This window comes from Gavialis gangeticus, unplaced genomic scaffold (assembly GCF_001723915.1).
Source record: "Gavialis gangeticus isolate Ggan-Ray unplaced genomic scaffold, GavGan_comp1, whole genome shotgun sequence".
Lineage (NCBI taxonomy): Eukaryota > Metazoa > Chordata > Crocodylia > Gavialidae > Gavialis > Gavialis gangeticus.
The window spans coordinates 158810668-158823657 of record NW_017728992.1 but is presented as its reverse complement, the minus strand read 5'-3'; the positions used below and the strand labels follow the sequence as shown (position 1 = coordinate 158823657).

Genomic DNA, 12990 nt, shown 5'->3' with positions numbered 1-12990 from the left:
TCCAAATCGCTGATAAAGAAATTGAACAGCGCAGGCCCCAGGACCGAGCCCTGGGGGACTTCGCTGCCCACTTCCCCCCAGGTCGAATGTGACCCGTCCACCACCACACTCTGAGTGCGACCCTTGAGCCATTGCTTTGCAGGCTAATTGAATGGCTCCATCTGACCCTACACCAGACCTTGCAGATGTCATCACCCTTTGATGTTCCTGAAACCTCAGGTTCCACACTCAGCCTCCTTGGGCTCATAGACCCCCTGGTGCCACACTCAGCCCCTCTCTGGGCTTTTGGACTCCATGGGTCACACACTCAACACTTAGCCCCTCTCTGGACTCTGGGCCCCTAACTGGGCCTCTAGGAACCTCCTCCACTCCTTAGTCCCTTCCAAAACCTCCAAACTTGCTGGCTGCACACCCTGTGTAGACATTCCAGAGCTGCAGCCATCCTCCTGAATAGATGTTCCTGCAGCAGCCTCCAGGATCTTACTCCCTGCTCAAGTCAGCGCCTGGGCTTATTTCCTATCTAAGTGCAGCCCTCTCCTAGTCAGAGGACTCTCTCATTAACTTCTCCATAAGTAGAGAAGTTGGGGTTCCCATCTTACAGAGACCTATTCACAATTTGGTGGTCTTCTCCAGCAGAAAAGCCTGCGTGGCTTCTGGTGTGAAGACATGGGACACTGGGACCCTGGTGCCCTGTGCCTCCTTGTGGAGACCTACTTAACCAGCTTCACCCCTAGAATCTCTAGGGACCATCTGAGTAAGTGGGGAAAGTAGAGCTTTCCCTGATTATCTAAACCTGTCTCCAGAGATTCCCAGGTGTGAGTCTCAGTGAGTGGGAAAGCCCCACTTTCCCTGCTCACCAGGATGTGCTCCCCGGATCTCCAGGTACAAGTTTGATCAAGCAGGGAAAGTGGGGCTTTCCTTACTTGCCCAAACTTGCCTCTGGAGATCACATCAGCCCTTCTCCATCAACAGGCAGGAGAAGGGGCAATATGTGTCATGTGTTTAGCCAAATGAGGCGGATCAGCTATGCCATGACACATTTTGGCACAGTTGATCTGCTTCATTCAGTGACATCTTTTTCTAGACTTAGAGTTCAACTTATTCAGCTTATCAAAAAGAAGAATGAATGGTAAGTTTTTGGCAATGTATAGCTACCTTCACAGTGAGAAAATCCCAAAACTTCAGGAGCTCTTTAATTCAGCAGAGAAAGTGATAACGACAACAAATGGCTGAAAGCTGAATTCAGATAAATTCAAATTTGAAATAAGGCACATTTTTTTAACAATGAAGAACAGGAAAATGTGCCCTTGTGGAAAGTGTATTATAATTAAACGTAAGTTATTGAGCTCAATATGAGACACTTGGGTGAAATTCTATGGCCAGTTCTATGCAGGCAGTCTAACTAGATGATCTAATCATTCCTTCTACCTTTAAGATCTATTAGACACTATTTGCTGTAATTTAGAAAGAATCCAGCTTCAAAGAACAAACCCTTAAAATGGTACATAACTCCTAGGGCCTTTGAATGAGCATTAGTTTTAAGCAAATATATAGATATAGATAGATATATCTATCTATCATCTATAGATAGATATCTATATAGATATCTATATCTATATATCAAATGCATTCATTGGGAAAGAAGCACATGAATGTCCTCTGAGGAGCCAGCCATGGGTTTGATCATCATCAGCATATGCACAGCAATGAAACCCATGTGCTCTGAAATCTTCAAAAGGTTGTAAACCCACAAAAAAACAAACAATGAACTAAAGAATGTCAAGGCATGTAGGCACTCCCATATTCAAACCAGGAGGCCAGGAATAATTAAAACATTTTAAAGGATGAAGTACACAGTGGATGTGCCTCAAAAGTGCGCATGTACTCCTAAGTCTAATAAAAACCCTCACTTGTGTGTGTAGAAGAGAAAATTGCAAGCAGAATGTCCATTTGTTATGGTCTGTTACCTTTTTTGCATGTTGAAATAGTACTATTTTGCACTGGGGCAGTCTAAACAATGGTTTAAGAGGACTGTCAAAATAATAGCAAGAGCTAGCTAACATAATGACATGGAGCTTTAAACTGGCAAAAAATGTTAGTGGGAAAGATGGCACAGCTGTGGGGAATTATTTCTGCTTATAATTTAAGAAGGATTGTAGCGGGATTAGAGACCTAGCATTTGACCAATTTTGATGGGATTTAAAGCATGTGTTTCTAGTTAAGCGTATACAAGGGTGTTTTAGAAAGTAATGGCAATTTTGAAATAAAACTACTTTATGTGCAGTTATTATTTACTGGACCACATCGCTTCTCTACATAGTCGTAAATGATGGATGCATTTGACAATGCTGAAATGCTGCCATCAGTGTTCCCAGTGTAGTTTCATACTCATTAGGCACATCTACATGTCGCTGTATAGCATGCTATGGCAATGTAACAATCCTGTGGATCTACATGTGATCACCAGCTATGTCACCGTAGCAGTGCGCTCCCCGGATGTAGTGCACTGCTACAGCGATGTAACTAGGAAATCTAAGTGTGCACTGCCCACACAGTGCAGAAATTGCCCCTGTACTGCGCCATGCTTTTGTACTTCCAAAAGGAAGTACTAAAGCACATCGCCATAGCAACGTCGCTGTATGGTGACACATAGACATGCCCATTGTATACAAAATGGTTTTATTTCAAAATTGCTGTTATTTTCTGAAAAAACCACATATGCAAATGCTTTTCTGAATTTAGGACCTAGAGAAAAAGGTAAACTTCTCCTAAAATGTATTAGCCCTTCTACAGAAGGCAGGAGACGAAGCTATTCCTCTGAAATAAAACCAACATGGTTGATCTGTGAGAATGGCATAAACCTGCCGAACTAGGTTATCTTGAAATGCATTTACTGTGGTATAAACATGAAAGGAGTGAAAAGTAAGTTTTTTAGACAGTCCTAAAGATATATACATGTCATATTTAATATTTGTTTTCCTGATCCTTCATTCAATGTTAGCTTAAGTACACAAGGCTTCAGTCTATAAGAGGCACAAAAAGCAGGTTTTGTTATAGGCATTAGTCAATTCTAGACATGATTCCCACACAACACCCATCTACATGCTCTGAGAGTCATGCTCTCAGGAACAGATGTGGAAAACCTGGCCTGACTTTGAAATGGAGTCAGGAGTTTCCACCCTCTCCCAAAATACACTACGATCTGATTTCCACCACAACAGATGACAACCCTTGTATAGTAATACCAACACTTATGGCCAGTGTCTATCAATTTGTTCACTTTTCTCCTATCGATCAAAATGGTATCATGTCAGTATACTGCTGGCAGCCTAGAGGAGAAAGTCTAGTACAGGGGTTCCCACAGTTTTTAGGCCGCGGCCTGGCGAACTATGGCCCAGCAAACTGTGGCCCAGCAGTCACAGCTGACCTTGGCTGGGGGGCGGGTGGTGGTGAGCCAAACCCTGTGCTGCTGTGGGTCCTGTGCAAGGAGCTGTGGCTTCTCTGCCTGGCTCTGGGGAGCCGCGGTTTGCAGGTTCACGGCCACTTCCAGTCTGGCAGCCAACCATGCTGTGGATTGGCAGCCCACCCACCGGGCTGCAGCCCGGGGATTGAGAATGCCTGGTGTAGTACTTGCTTTCAAAATGTCAGCATTACTTTGTGTGAAAATATTTGGGCAAATTTTCACTCTTTCAGTACTTCAGAGTGCATTGACAAAAAGCCTAGCAACAAATCTATGCACATGCTTGAGTTCTATGTGGGTGAAGAAAGTTTTCCATCATTGACCATGGCAGCTCTCTGTATTCAGATGTACTGGATTTCCCTTTGGCTTATGTCCAACAATAACCACAAATTTCTAAATTGATACTTACTTATACACTTCTTTCCATCTTTATCAAGTTCAAACCCATCATAACATTGACAGACGTAAGACCCAGGTGTATTCACACATATCTGTTCACAATCATGTTTCTCAATGGCACATAGATCCTGAGCTGGAAAAAAAAATCATTGCATGAATCAGACTTCTCTACCTTCTGTATTCCAATGGGGATTATAGATAGGGAAAATAAGGAAGAATGTATCAGACTAATATAAAATATGTTTCATGGGTAAATTTTGAAAATCTCTGCTTTGATGAGTAATAACCTACCTGATTTTATACATTGAAATCAGTAGTAAAACTTTCATTGACTTTAGTAGAGCATTTGATCATGCCCAAGTACAGCTTGTCAAAAAATGAAAGAATGCTGCAAAACAAGGATTTATGCAGGATTTTGAAAATTCCATTTGTGACTCAGTCACTTTTTTCAATTTTTGTTTTTACTTTTTTTGGACACTGGGGAGCGGAAGGTGAGGGAAGAAAAGGGAAAGAGAAAAGGAAACTGACACATTTTTTTTCCTGGCTTTGGTTTTTCCTTTTTTGATTTGATAAAAAAAATGGAAAAGTGAAAATAAAGTTTATTTAAAAATCATTAGAAAAATGTGGGTTACCTTTACTGCTTAATGTAATTTAGTTTTTTGTTATGAATATCAAATGTTATAAGAGGCTGTTCTAAATATGTGTTGAGCAGCAAAACATCCTCAGTGAAATTTATGGCAAGTGATAGTAAAAAAAACTTAACATCAGGCGCTAAGGCTGCCAGACACTGAATTATTTTATACTACTAGAAAGAAGCCTCATTAGAATTGGGTTCAGATCATTGGCACAGAATATTTGTTTAACAGCTGCCTGCTTCAAATCAAGAGACATGATGAAGAACATAATATAAACACACAGAGCAAATATAAACACCCAGAAATAAATAATCCTTTTGTCTCCTTCAACCATGCTCTCATCCTTTTGTTCTACTTTACATTCTCAAAAGTGTATGGTCATGGTAATCTGCACATAGTTGGGGAGAAAAAAACTTAAGAAGGTAAGATAAAAAAACAAATACACAATAACTAATACAATGAAGGTGTTTGATAAACCCATTATTTTCTGGAAAAATTAATCAGAACCTGAGATATAAGATATTAATGCTTTTTAGAGCTTAGGATACTGTTCTGTGGTTTAAAGTTTAGTTTAGTTTGAGGCTTGTTGCTTAGAATTGGGGAAAAAATGTCCCTTTGTGTGTATGAGAATATTCACTATTCCATTACACAAAAGGATTTAAGTTGTTTTTTTAAAAGATATAAACTTGTCTGATTTAGATAGAGGTTAGGAAGGACCTGCTTCTGTGGTTAACTTACTACATGATAGTCTACCCTGGGATTTACTGCGTTTTCATTATAACATCTGGTACTTGTTACTGAGACAAGTTACTGAAGTAGATGAACCACCGCTTTGAGCTGATAGAGAGATTCCTAAATTGTTATTTCTCCAGTTGCTTAAATGTATATCCCAGTCCACTTTTCTGCCTCTGCCCTCCTTGAAGGGGTGCGAGTCTGCATGAATTACGTGACCAAGAAAGAGCAAAGTTATGAAAGATAACTTACTGCTGCAAGTCTTCTGGTCAGCATTCAAAATGTATCCCTGCTTACATTTGCACACATAGGAGCCAGGAGTATTAATACAGAAGTGATCACAGCCATGTTCAGCAATACTGCACATGTGAGGCACTAGAAGAGAAAATCAAAATGTTAGCTGTTGCCATGATTAGTTTATAGTGATCATAGTTGAAGTGAAAACAGACTGATTGCTTAGGATTATGTTATAGAAGTCTGCAGTAAATTTTAAACAACCAAGACAAAGTCATATAATAGTAGGGTTGGAAGATATTGGGAGACCATTTAGTTTGGCTCCCGCTTCAAGGTAGGATTGTCCCTGACTAAACCATCCCAGTCAACTAACCTGCTCTTTAAAACTTCCAGTGATGGAGATTCCACAGCCTCTCTGTTCAGCCTGTTGCAGTGCTTAACCACCTACATAGTGAGACGCTTCTTCCTAGTATCCAAGCTAAATTTCCTCTGCTGCAAGCTGAGACCATTGCTCCTAGTCCTGTCCCCTGAAGCCACAGAGAATAATCTATCTCTGTCATCTTTATAACCACATTTCATGTGGTATTTAAAGACTTATCAAATCAGCCTCACAGCCAACTTTTTTCTCCAGAATAAGTGAAGTGTAAAACCTATATGTGATTGTGTAATTAAACTACAACAATAAGTAGTGCATATTTATGTTAGAAAATGTTTTGTAATTAAGATATTTCCTTCCTTGGCTGACATTTTCATCATGGTTTTATGCGTGGTATCACACAAGAAAAGTGTCTGCCTTAACAATTAAAATTTTAAACAGGATTAATGTGGACAAAACACAATTTATGGAAGATTTCTTTTCATAACAAATAAAAGCGATACCTTGAAATATTGAATACCCTGGGATTTAAAGTGGCATGGAGCCCAGTGAAACAAATATAACAAATTGCAATAGAGTTCTTTTAGAAAAAAATACTTTAAATAAATAATTCTAGCAAATATTGAATTATAATATGGTTGAAGAGAGAAAATAACCATATAACAGAGAAATGAAATGGAATCACTACTACTGGGTCACCCTTGTGGCTAGGACACTGCTTCAGCTGCAGTCTCCCAACCACGGGGGTGCATGGGCCATGGGAAGCTGGGAGCCAGCATCAGCTGGGAGCTCTGAGGTTGGGGGGGAGCACATGGGCCCCCCAGCTGGGAGCTTTGATCACCTGAGAAAGCTCTCAGACACAGTTGCCCTGGCCAAACATTTAGTTAATGGCATGAAGGAAGCAGCAACAAAGTTAGTGTACATATTTTGTGGAACAACTTTATAGTTTATTCCTCTTTTTATCATGCCATTATTTGATTGAACATGTGGGTGGGTGACCACTTAGGACATGATTAACTGGTTAATTGTGCCTTAAATTTAAAGTGTAGATGGAGCCATAAATTAGACCAGGGGCGGGCAATTGTTTCAGGCAGAGGGCCGCTTACTGAGTTTTGGCACGCCATAGAGGGCTGCATGACAGGCAGCCAGGGGCAGATAAATATTAATTTTCTAAATTTTTTAGGGGCCCCGTGGGCTGGACAGAATGGCCTGGCAGGCCACATCTGGCCCATGGGCAGCATTTTGCCTACCCCTGGATTAGACTCAAGCCCATTGCTACACCCATTACTCAGGAGTTGTGTACTGCTACTATTTCCTTCAGACATGCAAACTACTAGCCTTTCCAGATTAAAAAAAAATGTCTTATTTTTTGTTATTGTTCAAACTTAAAACAAGCAGTAAAATTCAAAAGAGTGGAAAACAATGCAAATAAGAGCAGTTAGGGCCAGTTTAATGGTGTTCATTGTGATTTTACTGAGCTGTTTTCCAGATCAAATCTTCTTTGGACTTTAAAAATTGCTTCCAATCTTCTCTTTTCATTTGGTCATTGTTTTCATGTCACTTCATAAGGTGAAACCCTTCTCAGTGAATATCTGATTAAGGATAATATTTTGTGCATTGGACTATTAAGAACTGAAGGTATCTTTATTATACTAGATGAATAAATCTCTAAATTTATGGAAAGACAAGGTTCTTCGGATAAATCTATCTTTTATAAGACTAACTCAGATAGTTGGAAAAATTCTTCTTTGCAAGCTTTCAGGTATAAATATACCCATCATTTTTTATACCCAAAAGCCTGCAAAGAAGAATGTTTCCAACTATTTGAGTTGGTCTAATAAAAGATATCAGATTTACCCAAAGAACCTTGTCTGCCTATGTCCTTAGGCCAACACAGCTACAACCTATGCCTCTGTAAACTTGTAGAATATATATTTAACTTCCATGTTTTTCAAATAGCCACAACAGAAGTCAGAAAAATAGCTTAGCATTTGGTGTGTGTGGTACTTTTAATAAAACAATATGGTTTTGAGAAAGAATATGCTACATACTGTCTTTGGAAATATTCCCAGTGTTATGAATTCATAACTAATGTGCAAACCACTACAATTCCCAATTCACTTATTAACATTTTGGATCTCTCATCATCTAGTATAATACCATTTTTCAAGTACTTTTTATTTATTTATGTGACTAAGATCTGCTCTAACTCTTTGCCTTTTTCTTTTGCATCACTGCATTTCTGAAATTGAAGCTTAAGATTGCCAATGTTTTTTTTTCCAAACACAAGTCTCCTGCTGGCTGTATGTTACTAGCCACGATGATCTGATATTAGCTCATCATGTCAAAAAGAGCACTTTTAACTACGCTAATTGTCATGTAGAAAACAAAGTCATTTGACACATCTGGCATTAGACAGTCTTACTATTTAAAAGTGAGAAAATCCAGCACAAGATTTCGTTTATAGAACGTTGCATCCAAAACCCAAACAAAACATTAAAAAAGAAAAACATTCAAGCTACTAAATCAAACACTCAGAAATTAGGAAATTGTAGAATTAAGGATGCTCATGTAGTCTTAATTTGAGCCCATGCATTTTGATATACTCTTTAATTATATGATAATATACATTTTTTCCCCCATAGGGCCCTGCCTCATTCTATGCACATCAATGCAGGCAATGGCAACTGAGTGGGAGCCAGCTGAGCTACAATTTAACCATTTTGTAAGCCACCAGTTTGTTAAAAGTCTGGGTATTTATACTATCCATTCTCTTACAGCTCACCAGCTCACATGGTGTTATAAATAGAGAGCTTCCATCCAGTATTAGTTTAGTAGCCTCTGGAAGTCATAAATAATTAATTAAGCTGCTTTGTGTCCAACTCACTTGTCTGCTTCTATTAAGATGTGCCAGGATGGGCACATGTACACGTGTGCTTTAACGTGCAGTAGCCTATTTTACTGCACATTAAGCATCACATAAAAAAGTGTGATTTTGCTAATGCACATGCAGTAAAATAGGGGGAGAGACAGTGGGAAGGAGGAGAGGCAATTTAACCCCATTGTGGGCTGCTTGTAGCTACAAAAATCATGGTTATGACATCATCCCCATATTGGACCCTTTTGGCAGTTTTAGCCTCAGTCTCCCTCTGCTTCAGTTCCTCTAGCTTTAAATGGGGATAACACCACCAAAAGGTATTGTAAAGAAACTTTATTTTGCTCCTGTCTGCTTCATAGAGGCTCCTATCCCTCTACAGCTGTATTCTTGACTGGCTCCAAGTCTTCCCCTGTCTGCTTCTATCTAACTCCATTCCTTCTAGCTCCTGTTCCTCTACCCCCATTTCCCTCCACCTTATTTCTGATGTATGCTCCAGTAAGGTTACTTGCCTGGGCAGGGAGGGACTGAGATATTAGAAGCAGCATAGCTGCATTAGTGTAACACTACTGAGGTTGCGTGTCCTACTTCTGTGGCACAAATTAGCCTTGGGGAGAGTGAACAGTAATTCTAACTGTACTGCTTCTGTTCACACTTTGTACAGGTATCTCTGCACAGCACTCTATGGACATAGATTTAATAGATTTTAGGGTTGGGAGGGACCTATTAGATCATCAAGTCCGACCCCCTGCCCTGGGTGGGAAAGAGTGCTGGGGTCAGATGACCCCAGCCAGGTGTTTGTCCAATCTCCCTTGGAAGCATATTCCATATTTTGGCAATCCTCACTGTAAAGAATTTTTTCCTGATGTCCAGTCTAAATTTGCTCTCCTTCAGTTTGCAGCCATTGTTTCTAGTTATCCAGTGTGTCCTGGTCAACATTGTATCTCTATTTCATGCTGCCCCCGCCCCTGGATGAGCTTGACAGCCACAAGATCACCTCTCAGCCTTCTCTTGTGGAGGCTGAAGAGGTTCAGGTCCCTCAATCGGTCCTCATAGGGTTTTTTCTGTAGGCCTTTAACCAGGCGGATGGGCCTCTTCTGAACCCTTTCCAAGTTATCTGCATCCCTGGGAGTCTTGAGTTCAGCACCACAGCATCCCCTGGCAACCAGGAGCCATCACTGTAGGCAAAGTCTGACTTCCTACCTATAGTCTTGGTATGAAGCATTATCAGACAGACAGAATCTTATGAGAATTTAGCTTCTAAATTCTAGCAGATTTCTACTGAGTCTGTATGAACAGAATTTGTTTTAGAGTTTTATAATTTGGTCATATTTGGACAGTTTTTCAGGTACCCTGAAAGAAACAAATGCCCAACCTGGGAAATGGACAGCCTGGTGGCCTGATATATTATTTTGAACTATTTGGAGGTGGAGAGTATGTATTTTAAAAAAGTGGTGTACTGCTTTCTGTTCATTCTATTAAAATGTATTATTTACTGCATTTTTATTAAATAAATTACTACATTTTTAAATATAACTTACTCTTCTGGCTGGTAATACTGAAAGAAAAATATTGTCAAAATCTTATTATCTAATGAATTCCACTGCTGGTAGGTTGCAATGTCACAGCTCCCACTGGAGCCTTGCTACACTGTGGATCAGGAAACTGCAGCAGCAATACAAACTTCCCTTCAACGTCATAATAATGTGCCTCAACCCTATTCTTGTAGGATAGGAAAAGGAGGGCATTTTAAAATCCCTTCCCATCCCTTCCTTTATTCCTTGGCATGCACTGAGAAAGCCATTTAGAACTCCAGTTGTGAGGATGCTGATTCATGTAGTGTAGACGTATGTCCACTTGGACCTAAGTTTCATATAATTTTGAACAAGCTGATTTCTATTAAGAGCTGTTTCCAGGCATCAATAAAAAGTAAAAGGGAAAAACCCACCAATCATAAGCAATGGAAGAAGTTGAATCTCTTAAGCACAACAGGATTTTTCAAAGATTATCTAAGTAAATGATCACCTGATAGGGAATACTTTGTCTAATGAGGAGCGGCACACACCAGCAAAAACTACTTTTTCACTTTATTGCATGAATGAAGAACACTCAAGTAATGGCCTTTCATGATCTTTTAAATCTGCAAAGGACTTCAGATCAAACAAAAGTATTACTTTATCTCTATGTCTTTTTCCTTGAACCCAGCCAATGCCTAAGGATCTTGGGAGAAAAGTATATACAGGGCCATGAACTCCATATTTTACTGATAGCCAAGAGACTATAAAGTTTGTAAGTTTAACATTTCATTACTAATGAACAAACATTAAATTAATTAAAAGATTATCTGACATTTAAAATAGCAAAGAATTGGAGGCTGTGTTAAAGTAATATTAAGCAATACATGATAAAAGTATTGATTATTTCTACCATTGCATATTATCACTAGGAATTAAATTATTTTTATGGGGTTCAAAAACAGGATTGGCTCCTTTCCTATGTATGCTAGATATCTATGTATGCTATTCTGAATGTCCTTTGGCTAAACTCCTTTACTGATATATACACTTTAAATGAATTAGATTCACATATTTTACTGATTTAGTTAGTCCTCTGCTTAGCTTTTATTTTTTACCATAAAAGCTAAGTAATCTCCTTTGATGTTTCTGTTGTTTGTTTTTTTCTCTACCTTCTATGCTTTCAAATCCATAAATAGTTTCCTTACCACAAAGCTTATTCTGGAACACGGAGGTCAGCGTTTCAATCTGACTGAAATTAGCCACCAAAAACACATGTTCTTCATGAGGTTCACTTCCAATGGACTTCAGTGTGTTCATATCCACTCTTCCTACTCCAATGGCAAAAATCAGGATGCCTGAGTTGCGGGCTTTAGCTGCAATCTCTCCCACTGGATCCTGCGGTCGTCCATCTGTCACTATCATGATTATTCTGGGCACATTCTGGCTCAGAGGACGAGCTCCTTCTGATTCTGAAAATGCAATGTTCATTGCATACTGAATGGCCAGTCCAGTCATGGTGCCAGTGGCCAGATGCATCATTCTTTTCACTGCTCTCTCCACATCCTGTCTTCTCCCAAATGTTTTCAGTGAAAACTCGTGTTTGACTGTACTGCCATACTGAATAAGGCCTACTCTGGTGACATCAGGACTGATGTCCAGGAACTGAAGGATGGTTAAAAGGAACTCCTTCACTTTCTCAAAGTCGTAAGGGCGTACACTGCGAGAACTGTCAATGATGAAGACGAGATCCAGGTGTTTGTTATTGCAAGTATTTTCTGGAAGGGAAAAGAAAACAGACTATTTGACAAGAATCCAAAATGCAGAGAGACCAGGACAGACCCAAAGATGCTACTGTGCTGGCAAAACAGAATGCTACCCTCTATACGGGGCAGGCAAAAAAAAAACAGTACTAAAACTAATACTAATTTTCTACAATTTAGCTGCTGCACTCATCAGTGCAAAAGGTGATCTATCAAGTACAATTTTCAGTACAGAGACATCTTGTAGTAAAATTCTGGTCACTTCCTTGCCTCACTCCATTAATCTTTCCTTCTCTTCTGTATCCTAGCTAATACCTCTGAATTCTTCCATGCCTTTCCTTCTCTTTCCTTTCATCCTCATCTCATCCTTTTCTTCCTTCTTCACTATATTTTCTTCACTGCTTTCCCAAATTTTTTGAATTGTTTAGTTCCTCCCCCATCCAAAGTCACTCTTTTTTTCTCTCATCTTCTACTTTCCCAAACCCTAGCTTCTTACTCCTTAAGGATGACTAATATTTGAATTTTTTCTTACTTCCATTATTTTTCTGTACTTTTCAGTAGTATAAGGAGAGAAAGAGGAAGCTGGCATTAGAAGGAGACAAATTGTAACTCTTCACTATGGTTCAGGGTGGCCATCATAGAGGACAGTCCGGTTGTCCTCTGTTCTCTATTGATATGAAATCTGACACCTTTATGTCCTCTATTTTTCTCTTGAAGAGAAAAATATATATCCAGTGGGCTCAAGAGAAAAATAGAGGACGTAAAGGCATCAGATTTCGTATCAATAGAGGACAGAGTAGCAGAAAACCGGAATGTCCTCTATGATGGCCACCCTACTGTTATTCTATGATACCTAAACTAAATGACCATATTACATGGCCTGTATTATACCATTACCTAATTCCAGCTGACCACTCTCCCTCTCACTTTCTCTCTTTCACTCAGCAAACACCTCCTATCTCCTCTTAGCCTCTTCAGAGAGGTGTAGAGTGAGTTACAGGC

At 39.5% G+C, this 12990-nt stretch overlaps 1 protein-coding gene across 6 annotated transcripts in view; it reads right to left on the bottom strand.

Annotated features, from left to right (window-relative positions):
* The window catches only part of MATN2 (matrilin 2), a 120369-nt gene that overhangs the window by 61608 nt on the left and 45771 nt on the right, over positions 1-12990 (bottom strand). For all 6 annotated transcript variants that reach the window (XM_019527974.1, XM_019527973.1, XM_019527976.1 and 3 more), the window contains exons 2-4: positions 11434-12003; positions 5479-5601; positions 3870-3992 (exon numbers count right to left, since the gene is read on the bottom strand). In XM_019527974.1, coding sequence (XP_019383519.1) covers positions 3870-3992; positions 5479-5601; positions 11434-12003 — 816 coding nt within the window. The remainder of the gene's footprint in view (positions 1-3869; positions 3993-5478; positions 5602-11433; positions 12004-12990) is intronic.